At 55.6% G+C, this 24,823-nt stretch overlaps 8 protein-coding genes across 8 annotated transcripts; 5 read left to right on the top strand and 3 right to left on the bottom strand.

Moving 5' to 3' along the window:
- Nucleotides 1-6,634: 6,634 nt before the first annotated feature.
- Nucleotides 6,635-7,843, top strand: DCS_04172 (phosphorylcholine phosphatase; the record flags this gene model as incomplete). Its single annotated transcript, XM_040801484.1, has 1 exon — nt 6,635-7,843. One exon carries the CDS (start codon nt 6,635-6,637, stop codon nt 7,841-7,843), a length of 1,209 nt encoding a protein of 402 aa, XP_040656517.1.
- An 896-nt stretch (nt 7,844-8,739) lies between these two features.
- DCS_04173 (uncharacterized protein) lies at nt 8,740-9,915 on the top strand (the record flags this gene model as incomplete). Its single annotated transcript, XM_040801485.1, has 1 exon — nt 8,740-9,915. One exon carries the CDS (start codon nt 8,740-8,742, stop codon nt 9,913-9,915), a length of 1,176 nt encoding a protein of 391 aa, XP_040656518.1.
- Nucleotides 9,916-10,330: 415 nt separating this feature from the next.
- Nucleotides 10,331-10,888, bottom strand: DCS_04174 (uncharacterized protein; the record flags this gene model as incomplete). Its single annotated transcript, XM_040801486.1, has 3 exons — nt 10,331-10,500; nt 10,599-10,697; nt 10,837-10,888. 3 exons carry the CDS (start codon nt 10,886-10,888, stop codon nt 10,331-10,333), a joined length of 321 nt encoding a protein of 106 aa, XP_040656519.1.
- Nucleotides 10,889-12,213: 1,325 nt separating this feature from the next.
- Nucleotides 12,214-13,823, bottom strand: DCS_04175 (aldehyde dehydrogenase; the record flags this gene model as incomplete). Its single annotated transcript, XM_040801487.1, has 3 exons — nt 12,214-12,670; nt 12,754-13,688; nt 13,749-13,823. 3 exons carry the CDS (start codon nt 13,821-13,823, stop codon nt 12,214-12,216), a joined length of 1,467 nt encoding a protein of 488 aa, XP_040656520.1.
- A 2,368-nt stretch (nt 13,824-16,191) lies between these two features.
- On the top strand, nt 16,192-17,028 carry DCS_04176 (BAG domain protein; the record flags this gene model as incomplete). The annotated part of the gene is made up of 1 exon (XM_040801488.1): nt 16,192-17,028. One exon carries the CDS (start codon nt 16,192-16,194, stop codon nt 17,026-17,028), a length of 837 nt encoding a protein of 278 aa, XP_040656521.1.
- A 1,651-nt stretch (nt 17,029-18,679) lies between these two features.
- DCS_04177 (Ribosomal protein L13, eukaryotic/archaeal) lies at nt 18,680-19,716 on the top strand (the record flags this gene model as incomplete). Its single annotated transcript, XM_040801489.1, has 5 exons — nt 18,680-18,700; nt 18,886-19,021; nt 19,150-19,203; nt 19,257-19,515; nt 19,578-19,716. 5 exons carry the CDS (start codon nt 18,680-18,682, stop codon nt 19,714-19,716), a joined length of 609 nt encoding a protein of 202 aa, XP_040656522.1.
- A 1,470-nt stretch (nt 19,717-21,186) lies between these two features.
- Nucleotides 21,187-21,795, top strand: DCS_04178 (tetratricopeptide repeat domain containing protein; the record flags this gene model as incomplete). The annotated part of the gene is made up of 1 exon (XM_040801490.1): nt 21,187-21,795. The coding sequence occupies one exon, from the start codon at nt 21,187-21,189 to the stop codon at nt 21,793-21,795; it is 609 nt and encodes a 202-aa protein (XP_040656523.1).
- Nucleotides 21,796-22,960: 1,165 nt separating this feature from the next.
- Nucleotides 22,961-23,308, bottom strand: DCS_04179 (uncharacterized protein; the record flags this gene model as incomplete). Its single annotated transcript, XM_040801491.1, has 1 exon — nt 22,961-23,308. The coding sequence occupies one exon, from the start codon at nt 23,306-23,308 to the stop codon at nt 22,961-22,963; it is 348 nt and encodes a 115-aa protein (XP_040656524.1).
- Nucleotides 23,309-24,823: the final 1,515 nt, after the last annotated feature.

Raw genomic sequence — 24,823 nt, forward strand, 5'->3', positions numbered from 1 at the left:
GGCCACTTAGGGGCCACTTTGAGACCTGAGCTGAGGTGACCGAGCCGCACCTTGGCAGAGCAGCAGAGCAGCAGATAGCGCACAGCAGACAGCGCACAGCAGACAGGAAACAGCAGCGGCCGGGTGATGGCGCGGAGGAGGTGAAGATACGAACTGCCATGGACGCTTCGGTGCCTGCTACCGACGCTGGTCCGTACGAGCTGCTCCATAGTCGTTGCTCGCCCACGTACAAGTAGTACTGTACAACGGGAGCATGGAGTCAGTCCTATTGCGCGTCGCGTTTGATAGGTGGTGCGGTCGGGAGTATTTTGCACGAATTATTTGCACGAGTTCAAGAAAATGGCAAAGCTGGCCAAAAAGCGTCCCCTACCCTTGGTTTCCATACTGGACGTGAAACAGTTGTTCTCAAACGCGTTGGTTTCGACTCACCCTCTGCACCTAGCAAGCTCGGTTGCCGCGTGCCTACCCTGGGCATCTTACCTTTCCTTTGCCGCAGCTTATGGGAACGGCAGCCAGACAGTGAGGCAGCCAAATTTCGTTTGCCCTGCATCACGGCTGGACAGCAACGGTCCTGCGAGCAAGAACGAATGGGTACCATCGTAGGCACTTGAACAAGGCAACGGTTGCCTTGTCATCCGCTGGCATCCAAGTACGGCCATACTCGGACGAGCGGTCGCCCTTGGGACCGAGACGGCTTTTCTCGACTCGGCCTTGGTGGACGAAAGGCCTCGGCACTGGCGGTACTAGGTTCACTGGTACCTGACTGCGCACTGATTGTTGTGTAGCAAGCCGTGGGATCTGGAGCATGCATGCACCTATGCGTACTGTACGGAGTATGTGCATGCAATTAAATCTAGATGGCAGCCCAGCACTCCACATGGAGTACTTGCACTCCGACCAAGGTCAGATGGGCTAGTAACCGCTTGATCCTTATACTGCACGTACTTGTATACTTGTGTATCAATAGTACTCGTACATGCCATGGTACAAACAACCCATTCTGAAGGACATTGCTATTTTGACACTGGCGCTATGAAACGCCAACAACTTCTGGGGCATCCGGGCCAGTTCGAGTTGGGGACCAGTCGCGTGCGCTCCGTCAGGTCCAGCGCGGCATACATGGCGTGCATGAGCTCTAGAATTCCATTACCCACAGCGAGTTTACGAATACCTGGAGCATTACTCCGTACATTCTTGTACTTTATGCAGAGTCGTATGCCATGTGCGTACGTCTCAAAGCCATCTGCACACTTTGGTACACATACTGTTAGTACGTACGCCGTACAGGTTTTCGCCACCATTGCAGCAGTCGGTCGGTACGGAGTACGGAGAACAGCTAGGCAAGTACATAGGTACCTTTGTAATACTACTAGGTTCCAAGTACTAACCTAGGTACCTACCTAGTAGTAGGTAGGTACGTGATCACGGCTACTTACAGTACAGAGTATTTTAGTACTGTGCCTAGTACTTAGCACCCACCTACTTCGGAGTGCCTGTAGCACGAGACATGTATGGCAGCGGCCTGGGTCGCAGGTTTGGCCAGTGCATGCTTTACCGGTCACGTTCAGTGCTTCCTTATCCCTACTGCGTAAGACCGGGTACTACTAAGTCAGTCAGTCGTACTGTCCAGGTAGAGTATGAGTACGCCTACTAAATACTAGGTAGACAGTGCAGGCAGCGCACCATATAATCATTCACAGGAACGAGCACTTGGCATTTCGGATTGCCGTCTCCTCCGTCGCAGCCGAAAGCAGGATTGCGCATGTCCTGAACTCGCCTCTGACCTTTGTGGTCAAGGGAACGGTGTGTATGTGGTTCACTGGCTACCATTCATGGTGACTTATTAATAGCGTAAATAGCGTAAGGGAACAGCAAGCACCCCGTGCTCTAACTTGGGTATTCCGGTTATTAGTGGGCATGAAAATGTATGTGTGTAGGTGTACAGAGTGCTTGCCAAGTATTTTATCATGTACACGACGTGCCTACAGTATACGCACGTGCACATGTGCTTGAATTGGCGACTGGTTGTTGATAATGCATGCATGCTGAGCAAGCATGTAATACGAAGCAAGTAGATTGAGCCAAATGACCCAAGGCCTACGGAGTACGTACTCCGTACAAGTACCGCCAACAGGGGAGGCTCGCACATGCCGGCTGAAGCATCGAGATGGCACGGTTGATCCATTCTCACCGACGATCCACTCCGAGGGCAAGTATTTACAGCACTTGCAAGTATTATTTCTTTAAGGCTGCCAATACGTCATTCTCGCCATCCATCCCGTGTCGCCTTGTTATGGACCAACTGACTCGATCTCTATCTCGAACCCCACAAAGATGTACGTACACTGTACTCCGTACTGTCGGTGGACATGTCTGTATTTGAGCAAGTATGTGGAGGTGCACAGGTATTTACTCCATACATTAATACGTGGTATCTACTTACAGTGGCTCTATGGAGTAATTAATACGGAGTACCTACTTGGCTGCTAGGTAGTAATTGTTACTTGCTTTGCACATGTACTTACAACTGTCAATTACAGTACATACGGAGTGCGGAGTACCGTAAGCACACTTTGATGCAAGTACAAGTACCTACGTGCTCGTAAGTTGGTGAGCATGCACAGAACCTACAGTACTTACTCGCATATTCGTACAGCAGGGGTACTACATGCACCTACGTAGGTATACGCTGGCTTGTATTCCAATGTATTCCTCGCAGATGGGTGTGTGCTGTACTCCGTAGTGTAAGGTACTGTACGTGTGCTGTGCTGTACGTGCAAGGAAGGACTGTCGCTACGTACTTGAACTTGCACGGAGAGGAGAAATACTGTACGGGGTGATGACGAATTAATTACCTACTTAAGTACTTCCTTGTAATACTGTACTCTGTACCTACTTGTGCAGTAGTCACGAATGAATACTCCGCAAGTACTTGGAACGTGAACTGCGCGCATCAAAGTGTCAAGGCACGAGGTGTGTGGCAGAGCGATGGCAATGTACAGCAATTACCTGTAATACTGCGTCGAGTCCGCCCGACTGGCCATCTCGCACAAGTATTACTCATGCACCGTACGCGGGTGCACATGCACTCCGTACACTTGCAGCAATTTCAATAGTGCACTTGCTTGTACTTACTTGCATGTACAAGGGTAGATCTTGGGTTGCATACGCCAATAATATGGATGGATCTACATTTACTCCGTACTTTCTACAGTAGATTCATCGCAGTGCATACAAGGACATACGTGTACTACTTACACTGAGTAATCACCAAACTACTAGGTGGTACCTAGTACGGAGGACGCCCAGTACTTGCCGTTATAGCCCTTGTTGCTGACCATCGCCACATTTACTGTAGTTGTACATCCTAAGTACTGTACATACTGCTTTACTCTGCGCGGAGTACGGAATAAGTACAGTACAGTACTCCGTACGTACTCGTATATCCGCACAGAATTACCCATTTAGAGCTTCCTCCTACTCGCACTCTGCGAGGTACCCTGCACCAGGCACCTGGCAGAATCCCTGCAGTAAAACTCGCGCAAGCCCACGTGCGTTCGACACCTAATATTACTGTACTTACTTGGTACCCTACGGAGTACTAGGTACTTACAGCCCCCCACTGTAGGTGTGTCGCACAGGCACACCTGACTCCCCAGCACATCGCTTGGTCGCTCCGTACAAAGGTGGCACAAAGGTGCCTCGTACTTGGACCACTCCAGCCGAGCACGACGGCATGGGCGCCAAGATTCGCGTCTTGCATGGGCACGCCGACGTCGGCTACGAGTGGGTGCATTGGACCGGGCGGCTTGCTCGGCATGGACGAGATGATAATTACAGCAACCTTCCACGGGCAAGGCACCGTTCTCTGGCACATGCACGAGACGGCTTCTGGGCCCAAGCACGCCCACGCCATCGAGGTGGCTGGGGACGGGGAGCCGTCCCGATGGTGCAGGAACAAGCGCTGACAGCGACAAAGCCATGGTCCGGGAGTGCATTTCGTCGACGGCCAAGGTTTCGGACCTTGCTCCCGCTGCATCCTGTCGTCGACATCGAAGGCGGCGAGCTAGCTGGTCTCTCCATCGCACACCGATCGCGCCCGCTCCCTAGGCAATCCCGATCCATGCTCCCGCGCATGCCATGCATGTTTCCTGCCGGCCCTCCTTGGCTGTGCCGTGGTCGGTTCCACTGCATTTGCGGGGGTTGGTCGAGGCTCGGCGACAACTCTGCTTGCTCTTGATGGACATGTACTTGCGAAGTAGGATCGCGGCACGAATGCTCCCCATGGGCGGGTGCGTCTTCACACCGACAGATGCAAGCATGTGCATGGCAGGCGTAGAAACGAAGCTGCACATGTATGGCACTGCAGCGCACTTGCACGAGCGTGCAAGTAGTTGATGCCGGTATCACTGCACGCAATGCATATGAAAGCACAGTAGTGCGAGTACGTTGCTGGCAGACATCAGGGCTGTGTTGTGCCAAGAAACTCGATGCATAGGCCGATCAGTACAGTAGGCGTACGTGTGTGTACTTGCTGCAGTGCAAGTGTATTTGTATAAGTACTGTGCTTGCCTACCTACCTAAGTACTTAAGTAGTAGGTATACTGTACGACAAGTATCTCGTATGTGAGTGGCATTACTGTAGACATTGCAAAATGTACGGAGTACGGAGTTACATGTACTTATTATTTCTCCGTACGCTCTGAACTTATGCGAGTAGTACGGAGTACTCCGTTCAAACACACATGTCGTGGTGTAACATGTACCTGGCACTGTGATCCTGATTGGTGCACCAAGCCAAGTACTTGGATCGTCGGTGCACGTTCCTAGTATTCCTGGCCCCCGTACTCCGTACTCCGTACATCTGCGGGGAGTTGCATTCGGTGTACACACAAGTACGGAGAGTAAGTACAATTGCAAGTACCAAGACCTCGTACGAGAATAAGTACTTGTATGTTCAAGTGCTCCGTACGTGGACGGAGTGCATGCATGTACTTGTAAACGAAGAGTCCAAGTTGTTCTCCGTACGCAAGTATAAGAAAGTACATTTGCACCTGCATTCTGTACTGATGGCCTACATGTAATGCTTGCATGCGCGGAGTGCTCCGTCGTCTGTCATGTACTTGCATGTACACTTGCTCGATGCAAGTACTTGTACTCCGTACTCCGTACATGTAATTACTCCGTACTACAGTACAGTACTGTACTTGGGGAGTACTTACTGACGCCTACTTCCTAGCAGCAGTACATGTGCCTCGTACCTAAGCAAGTACTTTTACACCTACTGCACTTACAATACAGTACATGCACGTAAGTAAGCACATGTACAGCACAAGTAGGTGTACTTGCCTGCCGATGCACCCTAGCATTTCACGTGCCAATCTCTGCACCTGTCATTTGTGTATGAAAACTCCGTCATGCATGTGCGTTTGCTCCGTAGTAAAACTACAGGTACCTATCTACTTACTATACACGGGCTAAATGTACCAGTATTACTTACTGTACGGAGTAATACTCCGTACCTATTCTCGTACTCACCATTCCCTACCAGAAGCCCGGACGACGAGGTCGTGGCCGATGCCGACCTCGGGTTTTGCCCATTGATCGGGCTTGCAGAAATCCTGGATTGAATTGTTTTTGATTTTGCCATGGACATGTTGCAGGTTGGCAAGTGGCATGCGCATGTACCGACGTGCAAGCACACGTACAGTACGCGTGCATGAGCATGATGGTGGACATGTTCGTCCGAGGACACGGGCAGAGGGCTCCGCCGTCATGCGCCGGGCGATGCTAGCCGCAACAGATTTGTCGTCGTGGAGAAATAGGTAGGTGCGTAGTGTACGACGTGACGTGGTCGTTGAACGGCTTGCGCCATGGCCAGTCTTGACTCGAGGTCGCTTTGGGAAGCGATCCACCTTCAGCCGAACGGATGGCTGGCAGTCGGCGCCAGTCGGCGGTGGGTGCCGGGCCATTGGGCAGGGAAGGCCTGCGCGCCCGAATTCGCCCACGGCACCTGGCACACCGAACTGCTGGTAAGTACCTTGCAGGTACTCCATGCACCAGTACTCCGTACTGTACAGTAAGTACTTGGAGAATCGTCCGACGAAATCCGTCGCGGTCTATGCCTGTACGCCTGCTCGTACCCACGTAACCGAGTGTACTTGAAGCAACCCGGCCATCTCGCACGATGCCGCGTACCACCGCATATGGATATACATGTCTGCATATTCTTCGCAGGCGAGGGACGAAAGCGACGACAGCCGGAGGAAGTACTACCCTCTACGAATTGCTCTCGAGGTACCTTCTGCAACCCCCCCCCCCCCCCCCCCCGGCCCCCCATGTTCATGCCTGAACCTGAAAGGTACGGGTACATCGGCAGGAATACGTGCAAGTGCAACCACTTGTACTCCGCACAGCACAGCACTCCGTACTCCGTACATGTATATGCGATGGAAATTACGAGGTAGCAGTCCACCTACTCCATACCGGTCCCGTCTACTGCGGACGGAAGGCGGGATCATGCCCCCTCGGAGAATGGAGTCTCGTTTGTTGGGCTGCCTCGCTGGCTAGTCGGCGAGCCGGGCGACCAGCGGCTGGCTGGGTCGCAATAAATGCATGGCAGAGCCCAAACCAAATGCATCCATCGTCAACCGTCAGGCCTCATGCATCCATCGTCAACCGACTTCCCTTTTCACCGCCGTCCCCCTCCCCCTCTCTCCATACCTCTTCCAGCGACGACGACGACGACGACGAAACGATGAGGTCCTTTGTTTGCACCGCCCTATCCCTGGCGGTTGCCGGAACCCTCTCCCTCACAGAAGCGGCGCCCGGCACGAGAGGAAAATGCACGGCCGGACCCCGGCTCACGCACTGGCCGTCGGACGTCGCCGCCGCGCTCAACAAGATGATCGCTCGGAACAAGAATCAGGGTCGGTACGCCGTCTTCGACATGGACAACACGAGCTACCAGTTCGACCTCGAGGAGTCGCTGCTGCCCTATCTCGAGAACAAGGCGGTCATCACGCGCGACAGCATGGATCCGTCCCTCAAGCTCATCCCCTTCAAGGACTCGGCCGGGCACAAGGAGAGCCTGTACAGCTACTATCATCGCCTGTGCGAGATCGACGATGCCGTCTGCTATCCGTTCGCCGCCCAGATCTTCAGTGGCATCCCGCTCCGCAAGCTCAAGGTGCACGTCGACGAGCTCATGAAGCTCAAGGGCTCGGTGCCGACGACCCTGTACCAGGGCGATACGGTCGTCAAGGTCGAGGTGCAACCGCCCAAGATCTACAGGGGCCAGGTTGAGCTGTTCAACAAGCTCAGGAACAACGGCATCGACGTCTACATCGTGAGCGCCGCCTCGGAGGAGCTCGTCCGCATGGTCGCCTCCGACCCCCAGTACGGCTACAACGTGACGGCCAAGAACGTCATCGGCGTCACCCTGCTCATGAAGAAACTCGCCACGGGCGAACTCACGTCGTCGCGCAAGCAGATCGCCGCCGGCACCTACGACGAAAAGGCCAACCTCGACCTCCAGATGACGCCCTACCTCTGGACCCCGGCCACTTGGAAGGCCGGCAAGTGGGCCGCCATCATGACCTACATCGACGAGTGGGAGCCGCCCATCCTCGCGGCCGGCGACACGCCCGACAGCGACGGGCCCATGCTCTTCCGCGTCGACGTCGCGAGGGGCGGCAGACGTCTGTGGGTGAACCGCAAGGAGAAGTACATGCGCCAGCTCGAGGGCATGATAGAAAAGGCAAAGGCCGATCAGGAGCGCGAGGGGCTTCCCGTGACGGCTCACATGAACTGGCTCGTTGTGAAGCCCGAGCAAATTCTGTAGTGCCTAGGGCATTCGCCGTTCTGCTCTGCCATTTTCCCCTACATCTTTCTTCTTGGCTTTTTCTGCCGCCTGACGAGCGATCCTTTGGGAGCATCCATTGTACATATCTGCATGCATAAATAGACAGCGATCTAACGAGTACTTGACCAAGTACATGCCCCAGCGCCTTCGCCCGTGTGCTCGATGGTCCATTCGCACATGTACTGTACACTTGCCTCGGTAGCCGTGTATGATCGCACGGCCGACTCATCAATCGATCGTTCTATTTCATGCACACTTACACACCCATTACGTACTGGCAATGGGTATTATGTTGAGGCCGGTGTGAAGCCGCCTGCAGGCACGTTCTGTGCTGCACCCGACTGACATAAGCAAGTTCCCGTTTAGGTCAGGACCCTCCATTGCTGCGACGGTACGCTGTTGGTGTACAAGTATTATTATTAATACGACTACTTAAGTACTTAAGTGCAGTACAGAGTACGGAGTACAGTATGTACTGTGCTTAAGAAAGTACGGAGTACTCCGTACAACTAATAAAGTACTTAGTTGTACATGCTCAGTGTACCTACTCTGTACTTGTGCTGGATTTTTACATGTATTACTTGATACTGTACTCCGTACAGAGTACTCTGCGAAATACTTGCAGCACTACCTGCGAAATATTTGCAGCGATTCTCCGTAATACTTGGTGATGCATCATCGTACGTCATTCGACAGCCAGCCTCCAACACATCCTCCAACACATCCTCCAACACATCCTCCACCACGTCCGCCAAGAGGGATCAAGGCAACAGTCTTTGCTGTCAAGCTCGACGTCACGTAGCATTGTGCCGACATCACAGATACCCAACCCCCCAGGTAGACGGACAGATCCGTCGCCCGCCGCACGCAGCACAATGACCTCGGCCATGCTTCGGCTCGTTCCCCGAACCCTTCCCTCCCGCTGTGCACCAGCAGCTCTCCGGCGGACGCTCTTCTCCCACCGACCGTCGGCACGAGCGACGGAGGAATTCGACATCACAAAGCTCAACGCCAAGCGGCGCGACTACGAGCAGAATCGGACCGCCTTCCTCGCCGCCGGTGCCCTCGCCGGCATCGTCTCCTTTGTCTACACGGCATGGAAACTCAAGCAGGCGCTCGACGGCTCGGGCGAGAGGTCCAAGCTGGCCGTCAAATGCGACGCGCCGTCGTCGATTCCCACGGAGACGTTCAAGACCGAGGCCGGCGAGAAGCGAAAGGTGGTCCTGCATGACGACGAGGGTCGGGAAATCATACCGACCGGCCACGGCCTCGTCAAGGCGTTCCCGCGCGCCATCGAACTTGACATGCCCACGGCGCGGCAGGGACTAGACCGAAACGAGGCGTCCATGGCGGCCTCCATCTCGGACGAAGCGGGTGTCGAGTTCACCCTCGTCGGGCTCGGCATGCGGACCGTCACCTTTATCGGCATCCAGGTCTACCTTGTCGGCTTGTACGTGGCCACCCAGGACATTGCCCGGCTGCAGCACCACCTCGTCAAGAAGATCAACCCGCTCGCGACGACGCTCATCCCGACGGAGAAGGAGGCGCTGCGCAAGGCCCTGCTCGACGCCGTCGAGGGCGACGAGACGTGGGACTCGATCCTCCAAGAGTCCGGGTGCCGCACCGCCCTCCGCATCGTTCCCGTTCGCGACACCGACTTCCACCACCTGCGCGACGGCTTCGTGCGAGCCATCCAGGCGCGCTCGCAGCGAGGCACGGCCTACAACGACGAGGCCTTTGCCGGGGCCATGAAGCGGTTCAAGGTCATGTTCAACCGCGGGTCGGTGCCGAAGAAGAAGGAACTGCTGCTCTGCCGCGACGGCGCCGGTGCCTTGTCGGTCCTGTACGGCGATGGCGAGCGGACGAAGAAGCGGGAGCCGACGCGAGAGGTCATGGGCACCGTCGACGACGAGCGCCTCTCCCGGCTGCTGTGGTTGAACTACCTGTCCGGCAGCAAGGTGGCGTCGGAGGAGGCGAGGAGGAACATAATCGAGGGCATCATGGAGCTCGTAGAGCGACCGGTGGGCACCGTCGCGGCCCAAGTCGTGTGATGGTCAAGGGGGGGGGGGGGGGGGGGGGACGCCGGCAGGCGTGGCAGGTTGGAGCACCTGCCCGGTTATTACCTGCGAGGACGTGCGTGGACATTTCGTGCCACGCATGGCAAGCAAGAGGCGCGCCGGTGCATCAAAAGTTCTGCATCAAAGGGACACTGGCCAACTCGTCAAGTTCACAACCGTTCGAGACTTTGTGCCATTGGCGAATTCTAGCACTCCCACGAGCCGGTCAACGCCGCTCTATCCGCGTCTAGCATCCATGTCTAGTAGCATCCGTGTCTAGCATCCGTGCTTAGCATCTGCGTCTAGCCTACGCCACTAGGCATCCGCCTCGGGTGTGACGATGGCTCCGTCACAGCCGGCTTCTGACTAGAAATCAGGCCCATCTCCGCTCGCGGATGCGCCGGGCCGCTTACGCCTTGAGGGCACCGGCCGATTTGACCAGCTCAATCAGCTTGCCCGACTTGAAGAGTTCCTGGAGGTCCGAGTTGCCGCCAATGTGCTTCTGCTGGATGAAGACGTTGGGGACGGTGCGCTGGCCCGAGATTTCCTCGAGGGCCTCCTGGAGGGCGCTGCCATCGGCTGCAAGGTGTCAATGGCGACTGTGCATGATCGCAGCGCCCGGCGCACGGGGGCGGCATGCGTCTGGAGGGGAGAGATGGGGGTGAGGGGAGACCTACGGTCGTTGTCGAGCTCCAGCAGGGCGTAGTCGACGTTGAGGTTGTTCAGCGTCTGCTTCGTGGCCTTGCAGTAGGGACAGTACGATTTGGAGAAGACAACTGCGGCGACGTGTTACTAGCCGGCCCCGAGCTTCGACGGTAGATGCATACGAGATGAAGGAGGTGGGAAGCGAGTTTGGATCGAGGTGAGGGGATGGAGGGGAGGGGAGGTAGGCTGGGTGAGGAATCCACGACGTACCGACAGCATTGTCGTTAATCATCTGCTGGACCTTCTTGCCTGCGTCTGCCATGTTCGCTTGTCGTTGGGGGGATGGTGTTGTTGAGAAGAATTGTCGGAAGATGCTGAACATGGGCGTCGCCTTGCGGGAGTGCAGTCTCGAGTATGCAAGAGGGGTAGCGAGCGAGATATATGTCTGCGGGGCAATCAATCGCTGCATCAAGCCGGTGGCGGTGGCAGCTTCGGGAGAGGCACGGGAACTGTGGACGATTGGCGCCGTTGCTGTTCGATGGACGGGCAGTTAAATGGAAGCGTAGCGGACGAGACTGGATTTGTCAGGCCGTACGGAGTAGTGCTTCGGGCGTTAGTCAGAAGCGCCGCGAGATGATGCAATCAGTGGATGACGCTTAGAGGCAAGGCCTGTTGCGTGCTAAAACTGCCAACACAGCCTAGGGAATAATAATGCTGCAATACCAAGTTCAGCTACTCCGACTGCTAATCGAGTTGCTCGTCACCACCTACGGAGTACAGTAGGGCCATTAATAATTCATCCTCCACTCTCTGAGGAATCTTGTACAGTACATGTACAGTACATGTACTCCGTACAGTACTTGTACTTGTACTCCGTACTTAAGTTCTCCCGAAATGTACTCCGTGGTACCGCACTCGCTGTACTCCGCACGTGCTGTACTTCTACTGCACAGTGCTTACTTACAGGATGTGTTTCGTACTGGCTGTACTTATTGTTGAATAACGAGGGAGTAACAGACACCCAACACTACAGTACACGGACAAGTACGTACATAAGTAGGTACCTACTGGTGACAGCATGCGGTATACAGTACTTGCAAGGTACAGAGCAGTACTTGTGCACCTCTCCACAGTGCGGCACGCACAACGCCCTCGTAGCTCGCTGCACTGTAGTCCCAACTAGGGCACCGGAATAGCCTCACCCAAACCTGCAGTCACGTACGGATAACGTCCATTCTTGCGGGCAAGTGGCCGCTGCTTCGTCACACAAGCCGCACCGACGTCCTCGAACGGTCTTACCCGCGGCGGCCACACACAAAAGTCGAATCATCATCAGCGTCCACCCGCAACGAGCTGCCTCGCCAATGACACTCTCGAACAGGCTCGAGAAGTCAACGTCGGGAACTCGACACCCCTCGCAAGAGGGGGGACGAGGATCCCTAGAAATCAAATCAAGCCTAGACAGGCTGTTCGATGTCCTCTAGCAAATGCTCCCGAATCGCTGGCGGCTGTCCCTTTGCCTCGACTGGCCGAGCAGGTAGCAGCCTAGCCTTGATGCCGACTGCTTGCCCCCGTCACAACCGACGCCAGAGCGGGTGCTCGCCAACTTCGTCAGCCCAACCCCGGCATCCCACCTCCCTCCCTCGCTCAATCAAATACCTTCTTCCACACCCATAGGCTCGTCGAGTTTGTGTACTGCTTGAAGCCCTCGATGCCCCATTCGACGCCGACGCCGCTCTCCTTGTGGCCGCCAAAAGGCACGTGGGGCGCCACGTCAAAGTGCGAGTTCACCCAGACGCTGCCGGCGCTCAGCTGCCGAGCCATCCTCTCGGCCCGCTCGACGTCGCGGCTCCAGACGGAGGCGCCGAGCCCCGTGCGCAGCCCGTTGGCCCGCCGCAGCACGTCGTCTTCGTCGGTCCACCTGAGCAGCGGCACGATGGGCCCAAAGGGCTCCTCGACGACGATGCGCGAGTCCTCGGGCGGGTTGTCGATGATGGCAGGCTCGATGAAGTAGCCCTTGGACGACGACCGCACCTCGCCCCGGAGCGCCGTCCGCCACCGGCACGCGTCGATCTGCGAGTACATGTCCTTGACCAGGTCAAACCTGGCCTCGTCAGCAACCCCACGAACGCGCCCTCGTCGTCGGCCCGCCGAGCCGAGGGGGGGGGGGGGGTGGGGGCGTCTCACTGGATGCGGTTCTGCACCGGGCCGACGACCACGTCGGGCTCGAAGCCGGCGCCCGTCTTGACCTTTGCCCTGGTGAACTCGACCATGGCGTCTCGGAACTGGTCGTATATCTCCTCGTGGACGTAGATGCGCTTGGTGAGCATGCAGATCTGCCCCGAGTTCAGGAACGAGCTCATGGCAATCTTCGGCACGCATTTGGCCACGTCCACGTCCTCGCACACGACGGCCGCGTCGTTGCCTCCCAGCTCCAGCACGTAGCGCTTCAGCGTCTTGGCGCAGCTCGCCGCCACTCGCTTGCCCGTGGGGATGGAGCCGGTGAAGGAAATCATGTCGATGCCGCCGTGCTCCGTCATCCACGGGCCGAGCTCGTCGTGGCCGCTGAGGACCTGGAAGACGCCGGGTGGGAAGATGGACATGCCGAGCTCGCCGAGCTTGAGGTCGCAGTACGGCGTGAACGGGGACGGCTTCACGATCATGACGTTGCCCGTCATGAGCGCCGGCCCGACCTTGCCCATGCCGAGCAGGATGGGCCAGTTCCAGGGGATGATGGCTCCGCAGACACCCAAGGGAGGAAAGGTGGCGTAGATGGTCCGCTCCTCGACGTCCTCGACGACTTCTTCCTTGACTTCCATGGTCGCAAAGGTTCGAAGCCACGCGAGCGTCATGTCGAGCTCCTGGTGGGATAGGGAAAGCGGCTTGCCCTGCTCCATGGTCAACAGCTGTTCCAACTCGTGCCGATTCTGCTCGATGGCGTCGGCAAAGGCCAGAAGAAGCCTGGATCGCTCGGCAAATGCCGTCTTGGACCATGCGGTGAACGCCTCGCGAGCATGTTGGACGGCCAGGTCGAGGTCGTCTCTGGTGGCCACGGGGACCTCGTACAGCGCTTCGCCCGTCGCGGGGTCTATGGAGTGTCTGGTCCGCTCGGACGCCACGAACTGGCCGTTGATGATGTTGCCCGGGTAATGCTACGCACGTCGGTCCATGAGTCAGCGCACTTGCCAGCTCTGTCGGGGAAGGTGGCTAGGCCGCTTCGGCGGCGGCGGCGGCGGCGGTCCTACTGTGATGTCCATCGTAGGAGCCATGGCCAGTCAAATCGATGCTTCACGCGGGAGCCGAATTTGGCCAGTCAGACCACGACCACTTCCTGCTGAGGGAGTGCGAGAGAGAGATGCCGATGGCTGCCGTACTAGAAATGGAGGCTGACCAGAATCAGGAGCAGACGGCCCTTTTATGGCACGGTACTGCGGCGAGCTCGGCCGCCTCCACCCTCCGCCGGGTGGCAAAATGGAGGCATGTATGAATGGCCGATGGCATGCTCGCATACGCTGAGGCATTATATGTTGCTTCCCCGGTTCGCGTGACACGAGAAGCGCATGGCCGGGTGCCAAGGTAGCAATCCAGGCGAGCTTCAGCAATGCCCGCATCCATTACCCCCCGGCCGCTCCTGGTTGATACGGAAGCTCCCTCTCTGATTTGTTCGGGCGTTGACGGGCGAACCGACGGACAGCGGGGAGTTCTGTGCTCCGTGCCGATACTATTCTGTCGCTTCATCAAATGAAGACGCTCGAGATGACGAACACTGGCAGGGAGTCGATGCCCGAGAGTCAGCCTTGATCGAAAATCGGAAGTACCTTGCCAATCATGTCCCCCCTCGCCGCGTGATTGTGTAGCAACGGATCGCCAATGCAGGCCTCCTCACTTGGATGGATGCTTGCCATTCCAATCATGCAATCGCCGTGTGACAGAGTATGACAGATAATATGCACCGGACTGGACTCGGCAGGAGCGGATGGAGCATTTCAGTCCGTCGAAGACTGTTTCACCACCTCGCGAGCGGCGAACCTACGGCGAACAGGATAGATGACATGCATTACTGGAAACAGAGGAACCTGCAGAAGCCGTTTGGTATTATTGCCTTGCTGAACGTACCTGGATACGCAATGTAACGATGACATCGGGTGTCCAGTCCAAGTCATTGGTCGCAAGGACGACCTGTAGTGAAGCGCCGGACAGCTTGTTGCATGGGCTGCTGTCGACACACACACTTCTGCACCTCGGGCAAAATCGTATTGTCGACAAAAAATGATGCTGTTTGTACCGCCAGCATATCATCATTTCGCAAGGAAGGAAACGACGTGCTCGGAGGATGTTGAATCTGGTCACCTGACTCGCCCTTATGGCTGTCTCTGGGTGGTTAGGATGTGCTTATCTAATACTACTGTACATCTGCAAGATCTTAGTGCTGCACAAGCAGGGAGTAAGTGGTAAGTAGTTTGTTTACAGTACTTGTACTCCGTACAGTAAGTAAGTACGAAGGAGGGGGTCCATTGCTTAAAATACAAGCAAGTATTAGTATTGGGTAATAGTATGGAGTGTACATTATCACTTGATACTGTATATTACTTGCTTACACACGTGTACCGTTACAGTACGCCTACTCCGTACGCCCAAGCCTTAATGTACTTAGTTACGTTACTCTCGGAGTACTTTGTAGAGTGCCAGTAATGACGCCCAGCTGCAGGTACTTACGGCACCTATTGTACTTATGTATACTGTAGTACACCTAGAGTAAGTACTGCTATAAAGTACCAAGGCTTTGGTGCTGATACAGTTGTGGGTAATACGCCGTATTACCCCATACTTTTTATTCAGGCACTTAATATTGGGCACAATGCATCCGCCTCCAATTCAGCCCAATCACCACCTCCCTTGTCCTCTGGGCCTCTCCTTTCACAAACTCGCAAGCCCTCGAGCCTCGTTGCATCACGCTCCCGCCAGCTCATCCGGTCCTGACTGCCGACCATCAAGCGGCACCTTCAGCAAAAGCAGGACCGGCAGCGGCAGCCTTTTCGTCCCGCACCTTTTGCCTGCCGTTCCGCCATCCCAACACCCTCTAGGCCCGCTGCAGCAATAGGTCCGCCGCACCGCGCTCACCTCCTTGCCTCATTTCGACAAGTGTCACCGGGCCCATCCCAATCGTCGGCCTCGCGTCGGATCGCACATCCCGTACCTCGACCGACTGCATCTCGCCCAACGGCAACGCTCCGTCGCTGCATTGGCGCGCACGCTCGCCCCACGCTCGACGCCCAAACGGATGCCGACCAACTACGCTGCAGGGCACAAGCACACCACCACGGCACCTCCTGCGTCGTGACCCCCGCTTCTTGTCGAGGCAGAGAATCGTGGTCAACAGTTTTTCGTCGTCCGAGGTGTCCTGTCCCCAGGCCACCTTGCCCACCGACAGTCAAGGTGGATTCCAGTCAGGCCTTCGTGGCATCCTCGGGAGCCTTGCACAACATCACCGCCTACCTCAGCGGCACCCTCTCGAACCTCTCGTCGGCCTACAAGGAATCGAGCGACTACATCTGCGACACGCTCGGCGTCTCGCCAGGGCTTGTCTACGGCAGCCTCGCCGCCCTCGTCGCCGTGCCGTTGACCATGTCGAGATATGGCTGGTCTCTCAACCGCGAGCAGAGCTCACCCTACGGCTCCGTGTCGGGCCGCATGCCGGCCGTGACGGACGACGACTTCAGCTACATCACATCGCGGGACCTCGACGCCGGCGAACGCCACTACCCCAGGCGACGCTCGACGCCCGAGGATGACATCCTCATCCTCAAGAACAAGGGAGCCACCTACCCCGCCAACTTCCCCGCCTATTCCATCGGAGATGGGAAGCTGCGTGTCAACGATGTCCGGGACCGCATCGGCTTGCTGATGGGCTTGTCGGATCGAGCCACGCGGCGCATAAAGCTGCTGTACAAGGGCAAGCAGCTGAAGGAGCCCGCCGCCGCCGTCCGCGATTACGGAGTCAAGAACAGGAGCGAGCTCATGGCCGTGCTCCCTGAAGCCGCCCCCGACGACGCCGTCATCGCCGACGTCTCCCCCGACGACGCCAAGTCGCGTCGTCGGAAGAAGAAGAAGAGCGGCAAGAAGAGGGACAGCAAGGGCGAGGGCGACTCGGCGAGCAGCCCATGCGACGCTCCACGTGCCGGTAGCAGCAGTGGCCCGATGAAGCGCATCGAGGAGCTGCACGACGAGTTTGTCGCCAAATGGCTGCCTCTCTGCACCCAGTACACCGCGTCGCCACCGTCGGACCCCAAGACTCGTGACGAGGAGCATCGGAGACTCTCCGAGTCGATATTGCAGAGCATACTGCTGAAGCTCGACGGCGTAGATACCGAGGGCATTCCCGAGGTGAGGGCGAGGAGGAAAGAGCTGGTGAATCAGGTGCAGGGTGTGCTCAAGGCTTTAGACGCGGCCAAGGCTTCGTAGATGGATCGACTGCAACATCTCCCTCCCTGTCGCCTGTTCCTCGGTGTTCCCCCATCGCGAATGAGCGGCACACCCTGCCACCCTACCTCGACTCTCTCATGTGTTTTCGGTTTTGCAGGGCACGCTGAGAGGCATATGGTGCCAAGTTGGATAACAATTCTCGTCTCTCGTAGAAGATGATGTACAGCTAGCTCCCATAGATCAGACGGACATTTCTCTACATGTACACTTTGCCGGACTGCGAACATACACGTATACACCTGTGGAGGCGTGGAGGTATGTACTTGGTCATCACCAGCAGAACAGCCATCTGAAACAATGATTTGGTCGTTGAAGACGGTCGAAGACAAACTGGAAAAGATTGCGCGTGCATCTTGTGATATGGCCCATGCTTTTGGACGTAATACCATAATCTGAGATCTTGACCATAATTACGGAGCACTCGTACAGTACTCCGTACTCGACATCATGTAAGTACTGCGGACTCCGTACTATAAGTACAGTACATGCAGGTGAACGCAGTACTCCGTATTACTTGCACGTAATTACTTGCAAGAAAGTATACGCATGGTACTCCGTACTTGGAAATACAGTACATAATTACTATCAGCACCTGTACTTACTTGATCAGCAGTACAGAATAATACAGGAGAACTTCCCAGCTGGTGACGCCAACTGTACTCAAGCACTTGCATTTCCAAGTACCTACACCTCCACGACCTGATGGACAGAAGTATGCATCCAGCAATGAGAAGTGCAGAGTACTTAAGTACAGTACTCCGTACTGAGTACCAATCTGTAATCACTGAAAGAACGGAGTACAAGCTCCGAACCGTAAGTGCACTAGTGGTATGACTTGTACTGTAAGTACGGAGTACAGGAGTAAAATAGTAATTACTTGTACTTGGGACGGTCACGTCAACTTGTTCACGTCCCAGTAGTGTCACGTGGGGAGACCCATATGCCGCAAGTACTCCGTACGGACACACCTATTGACTCCTGCTTGTGGTGTACAGTACTTGTACATGTATTACAACGTACTTACAGTAAGTAATTACGGAGTAATGTGCAGGACTGTACGGAGCACAGAGTACAGAGTATGGAGTAAGTACTGTACTCCGTTGAGTACTTACAGTAAGTAAGTACATGTAAGTGCTTAAAGTACTTACTTTCTCCGTACTGAAGTGCAGTAATACGGAGGACTCGCAACTGCTCAGTAAGGAGTAATAATAATACAAGCACTCCGTATTACTCCGTACTCCGTACTCCGTACAGCGCAGTGCATTACCTAAGTACTTGTGGGACCGTCGTTCATACAGTGGTTGGCAAAACTACGGCCAATGTGGGTAGGTCTTGCAGCCCTAATACACATTCTGCCTGTGAGCCCTCGCTCGCTTCTTCAAAAATGCCACCTTCCCCCATTTGGTTAGTGATTATTGACCCAAAGGCACAACGAGCCCTGGGGAACTTGGATTTTCTCGCCGTCAGTCATATCGCGACCACTACTGCAACAACATCCTCGCCCAGGGACGACTAACCCTAGCAGTACAGCAACAAATTCTCGCCGGTTCGGTTGGAGAGTTTGTTCACGTCGTCAACGAGCCGTCGCCTATCCTCTCGTTTTCCTTTCGCCGTCAAGGAAGCCGATACGATGTCGTCGTTCGAACCGGTTGTGAGTAAACCACTCATCGGTTTTCCTGCCTCGGGCGCACGCGGATGCAGAGCAGGCGCAGACACGGAGAGGACGATGCAAAATTGGCCATCCATTCCTGTCGCCCCTCCGCATCGGCCTCGCAGCTCCCCGGCGGCATGGATTCTGCGCTTGGGAACTTGACTAACTTGGCCGCTTCCTTCCAGGTCGTCATCGATGGCAAGGGCCACCTTCTCGGCCGCCTCGCCAGCATCGTCGCCAAGCAGCTCCTGAACGGCCAGAAGATCGTCATCGTTCGCTGCGAGGCCCTCAACATCTCTGGCGAGTTCTTCCGCGCCAAGCGTATGTGTTTTCCGCCCTCTCCCGACGATGAACCCCTCGATCCGATGGTGTCGACACCAACACCCAACCCGAGACGAGGAGGGCCATCTACTCCGAATGAAGCGACGGCAAGCTGATGGTTTCCACAGTCAAGTACCACGCCTACCTGCGCAAGATGACCCGATACAACCCCACCCGCGGTGGTCAGTTCTCCTTCCGATGCTGGCCCGCGCGACGCCTTGTTAACAGCCCGCAGGTCCCTTCCACTTCCGTGCTCCCTCCCGAATCTTCTACAAGGCGGTCCGTGGCATGGTCCCCCACAAGACGGCTCGGGGTGCTGCCGCTCTCGAGCGCCTCAAGGTCTTCGAGGGCGTCCCCCCTCCCTACGACAAGCAGAAGAAGATGGTCGTCCCCCAGGCGCTGCGTGTCCTCCGACTCCAGCCCGGCCGCAAGTACTGCACCGTCGGTCGTCTCAGCCACGAGGTTGGCTGGAAGTACCAGGATGTTGTTGCTCGGTATGTCGCGCCGCCCGGCGACTCGCACCCGTTGGCGGTCCTCTTGCTGACGGAAAGCACAGGTTGGAGGAGCGAAGAAAGGCCAAGGGCGCCGCCTACTACGAGCGCAAGAAGGTTGCTGCGCGACAACTGTCGGATGCGAAGAAGAACGCTACCGTCAAGCCCGAGACTGCCAAGGCCCTGGCTGCCTACGGATACTAGGCAATACCCCGACCCTGACCGGTCTCGGTAGCTTCGCATTGTCTTGTCCTTTCTCGTGCGGTTCATTAGATTGGCGCGGCGGTTCACAACGGATTACACCTTATTTGCCGAGTAATGGCAAGGGCAGTGGCTTATGGGATGGTGGCGGATGGTTATTCTAAATGTTCTACATGAATCTCGTCGTCGGCACCCGTGCACAAACGAATATAGCACTGAACCAAACAAGCTCGAAACACGATGCTGCGTGAGGACGACGCAGGGGACATGGTGCCACGCCCTGACGGGCGTAGAACAGGAGGACCGTCTCGTCAGCCCATACGGCTGTACTCAATGATGCCACCTCTGGCATTGGCAGGACGTCGTCTGGAGGGAACACTCGGTGGGGGGGGAAGGGAACGTGGTGGCGATGGGAAGAACGGTGGACGGCAAAATATGTGACTCCTCTCTCGCACACCGATGGAGGGGTGACTGGCATTTGGCATACTCGGAGTAGAAAAGGGAATGGAACCTATTACGAACTTCAACACACAGGTCGTCGTGGTGTAATAGTGGCGTGCATCGGCAGCATAGGTGTAGGTGCGTGATGGGTCGAAGCTTGGAAGAGCTGGGCACTTGATATTCCTGTGGCAGATGAGCACGGTTCACCAAAAGCGCAGCTCCCGTGTCGCAAGTTGCTATCCGTAACCGAGTGCGAGGTTGCCTTCGGTGACACTCCGCCGCCGATCACTTCTACTGCAAATTATTTGGTCATGATTATGTGTGCTTCCTTTCAGTGGACCCAAACTTGGGTTCTTTTGCTGTATGTGAATGTTGTTTTATAAGCTTGCTTGATATTTTAAATCCGCAACGTGTGCAAAGCGATGAGAGCAGCAACCTCGCACTTGAGCTGATATCAAGTACTTGTACTACTGGGCGCCAGCTGGTACACTGTGACGTCCTGGTCACGTCCATTTGATCTCCATTTAGGTGCAAAGTAACAATAGTAAGCAGAGTACGGAGATGGGTTAACAACCGCACTCTGTATTACGGAGTAAACCTACACCCACGTACTCCGTAAGTACGGAGTAATTACTGTAGGTGTATAAGTACTGAGTAAGGTGTATTACGGAGTACGGAGTACTTAGAAACGGCGAAAACTAATACCCCACAGTCACATGCTGATAAGATAAGCCACCGCGAACAATAGGCTCGAATGGTGCGAGGTGTCCTTCTTGTTGGATCGAATCTACGAAGTGGTAGCGCAGGTACCAGTGGATAATCTGCACTCTATTAATCTCGCAACTCCTTTTCGTCAACCCGCCCGCTAGCCGCTGTCCTTCTCGCCATACCATCCGCATCTTGAGCCGGCAACGCCGCTCTCCGACGTTCAATTCCCAGTCCATATCACACTGCACCAAATCAGAGCGCGCACGAATATACCCAACCGACTCCTATCATCCTTCGGACGTCTAGACGTCCACCGTCGCAGCCATGTCCGACCTCGACCACTTCGACCTCCTACCGCTGCAGATGAACCCGCAGTCCAAGGCCATCTCCTCGCACAAGCCCTCTCGCGCCCTCGACGCCGAACTCGAGCAACTCAACAGCCTGCACCGCGCCCTCCTCTCCGTCGACGGCAACGGCGTGCCGCCTCCGCCGATCCCGGTCAACCCGAAGCGGTCGGGCAACATCACGAAGCTGCGCGACAACGGAAACGCCGAATACCGAAAGCAAAAGTACGCCGATGCCGTGCGTCTCTACACGCTCGGCATCCAGATGGCCCTCACTCGGCCCATGTGGGAGCCTGCGGCCCTCGTGAGGGAAGAAGTGAGCGGCCTGCTCGCCAACCGTGCGCAGGCGCACATGGCCCTCCAGAACTGGCCCGAAGGCGCCGTCGATGCCGAGGCTAGCGTCGAGGCGCGGAGGGTAGGCAACGCCAAGGGCTGGTGGAGGAGGGGTCGTTGCCTCGTCGAGATGGGCCGGCTGGAAGAGGCGAGGGAGTGGGTGAAGAGCGGACTCGAGGTCGAGGGTGAGGAGGCGGAGCTCGTGGGCCTGCTGAAGGAGATTGACAGCTCGATTGAGAAGAAGAAGATGCATTGAGCATGCTGAACCTCCACGGCAGCTCACAGGGCCAGAAATGGTGAGGCTACACCGTCGACCGGCAGAGCAATGAGGCCATCGTTGCGATCCTTCCTTCATGTCTGTGCTTAGCCGAACATGGAGAGGGCATGATACGGAGAAAGCAGGATGCAAATCATGACGTGTCTTTTCGGACTATCGCACGTCATGATCGTCCAGGATCGAAGATTAAACGTCAGACGGCGAGATGGCGCACGATGACAATGCAACTTTCCCTTCCCATTGCCCACAACCTCGAGTCTCGGCGTGTTGGGGTCTTGTATGATGTGACTGATAGCAATATATATATATATATAAAAGAAAGGACGAGCAAGTATGCCGCATAAAGATGATGACCAATACTCCGTACATATGCAATGAACGTTCCAGCTCAAACCCCCACCCAGCCTTGCGTGGCGGTGGGATCATGATTGCGGCCAAAGGGTGCAATTCTCATCTCAGACATGCCGATCTTTGATCGACTAGCATGCCACTGGTTAGTATCAAAATCACTCAATCTCTTTCGCTCTCATTTCCGGCTGTGCGATACGTCATGTGGTAGGTACGAAGCCGCAAAGTGTGTCCCATTGGATATCGTTGGTGCTAATGTAAAAGGGGCAGGCGGGCAAATGAAAAGAAACAAAGAAAAAAAGCGTCACCGAGACACTATTCCCATAACGCCGGTATCCCGATGCTCTGGCCTGATGCTCATCTTACATACACTCGCATGGCAGCATGCAAAAGCAAAGCCGCAACGCAGAGAGAGAGGAAAAAACCGACGTTGAACCATTCGTTGGCACTCGCGCACCAAATGCCAATTTCGGGGCGACAAACGTCATCAAGCAACAAACGCCCGTTCCGGTGGTGAAGTTGTCAGAGAGTCGTTGAAACCGCTCCCCCACCTTGGCAACGGCGCCCCTCCACTTCCCCGCCCTCCCGCAGGCACACTGCCTCACTTCCCCCAAGCTTCCTCCTGGGAGTCATTGTTGACAGATCCTCGGCTCCGGAAAATGGACATGCAGGCTGAAAAATACGTCGAAAGCGTCGTGAGGCAGAAAACAGGCGAATACATGACAGTGCCGACTGCTGGTGATGAAACGGAAGAATGGCATGGCCCGTCGCTTCCAACCGAGTCCAGATGGGCTTCCTAGACTTTTTCGGACAGTTGCTGATGCTCCGTGACCGTGATGTTGATGCTCATGTTCTTGGATCGCGGCCGCGGCCGCATCACGGCATCCTGACCGCTCATTCGACGTTCAAGGGCTCGCTCCAGCTTTGCGCCGAGCGCCAGCTTGCTCAGGTTGTCCGACTGCTCGTCGCTCAGCATCACACGTTGGGATGAGAGGGCTTTGTTCTCCATGCGATCCAGGCCGACGGCGATGTCGCGAATCTCGGCCTGCGCCGAGTCCGAGGTTTGGGTCGTGGGCGTCAACGATGGTGCCGCCATGCTGTAGGTGCTGAAGCGAAGCGACGTTCGAGGCGGCTGGTGATGCATGATGATGAGCAGGTGGACGTCAGGTTGCGAGTTTCAACAGGAGCGAATGAATGAAGGAAAGGTGCCAGTGACATTGGGGAAAGAGGAGAGAATGCGTGTCGGAGAGGTGAAGTTGAAGAGGATGGGATGCAGGAAGCAAGGGCAAGGTGAGATGCAGAGCGAGGAAAGCAAAGGGAGGGTAAGACAGCTGACGGCGTGGGTCACGAACAATAAGCCGGGCAACGACGAGAAGGACCAAGACAATGCAAGACAATAAAGTCAAGCTCGGAAGGACTTTACAGAGGTAAACATGTTATATTATGCCCAGGAAAGTAAACATACCGACGGGGCCATGATGGGACGAGCCGACTCGAGCGAAATGGGCATCTTTTGCGCGAGTGACGAAAGGGCGGACGTTTCGAGGCGTCGAGAGCTGGACCGCGGCACTAGCTGCACTTGCTGATGGTGGCAATGCCTCCCAGACTGGGTGGAGTACACTATTGCCGAGGGAACCTGGCAGGTGATGAGATGGCAAAGTACGGGAATGCTCCGCCTGTTTGGTATTTTGTCGGGAACCGAAGCACTGTTTTGGTTGCTCGAGTATCGTCGCCTGGTGCAACACCGATGGTTGGTGGGGACGGTCCGACGACGGCGTAAACAGGTAGATTTCTCGATGAATTGCCTGTTGTCGATGACGACGGACGACGAACAGTAATAGGACGAGAGTTTAGGTGAGTGCGAAGAGATGACGAGGAAGCAACAGGAGAAGGGGATATACTGGGTGATGGGATGAACAATGAGGAATGGACAGGAGAGGACAAGCATGTACTTGTAATAAATGGCCTGCCTGGTGCGCAGCGTTATTCGGCCGGAGCGGATGTTGGTGAAGGTGGGGCTCGGAAGGTGCAAATACGGATTATTACAGTATAAATACAAGTATAAGTAAGTAAGTAGGTGTAAGTACTAGGTAAGTACAGTACAAGTAAGTACATATTACTGTACTTGCAAGCAAGTACTGTCGGTGTAGGCGCACGTACTTGCTGTTATACTCCAAACTCTCTAGGTACCGTACTTCATACATGCATTACCGAAATGCATGTACCAAAACTTGATGGTACTCCTGCGTAACACGCGCAGCACGCATTCGATGGCGACGAGGTATGTACAGCACATGTACTCGAACCCGGAGGTACCAGCCTTCGTGTCACTTGCGCAGAGGCCACAACGTACATGTACTTGCTGTACGTGTAGGTGTACTTGCTGTGCCTGTAGTTGTACTCGCTGTACCTGCACTGCACGGAGTAGGAACGACTAATAATTACACAGCCTCGCGAGGAAGGTACGAGTTGATAGCTTCCATGTACTCTATACGGAGTAATACATGTATAGGTTCAAGTACTCCGTAATGCTGTAGGTGACAAACTTCACGCAAGTGCGCTAGTGGGTACTCACACCGTTAGTCCTGAAGCAGGTGCACTTGCGGCATGTACGTCACAGTAGCCACTGCACTACTCCGTACTTGCACAAGATATGCGA

Source organism: Drechmeria coniospora, chromosome 02 (genome assembly GCF_001625195.1).
Source record: "Drechmeria coniospora strain ARSEF 6962 chromosome 02, whole genome shotgun sequence".
NCBI classification, from domain to species: Eukaryota; Fungi; Ascomycota; class Sordariomycetes; order Hypocreales; family Ophiocordycipitaceae; genus Drechmeria; species Drechmeria coniospora.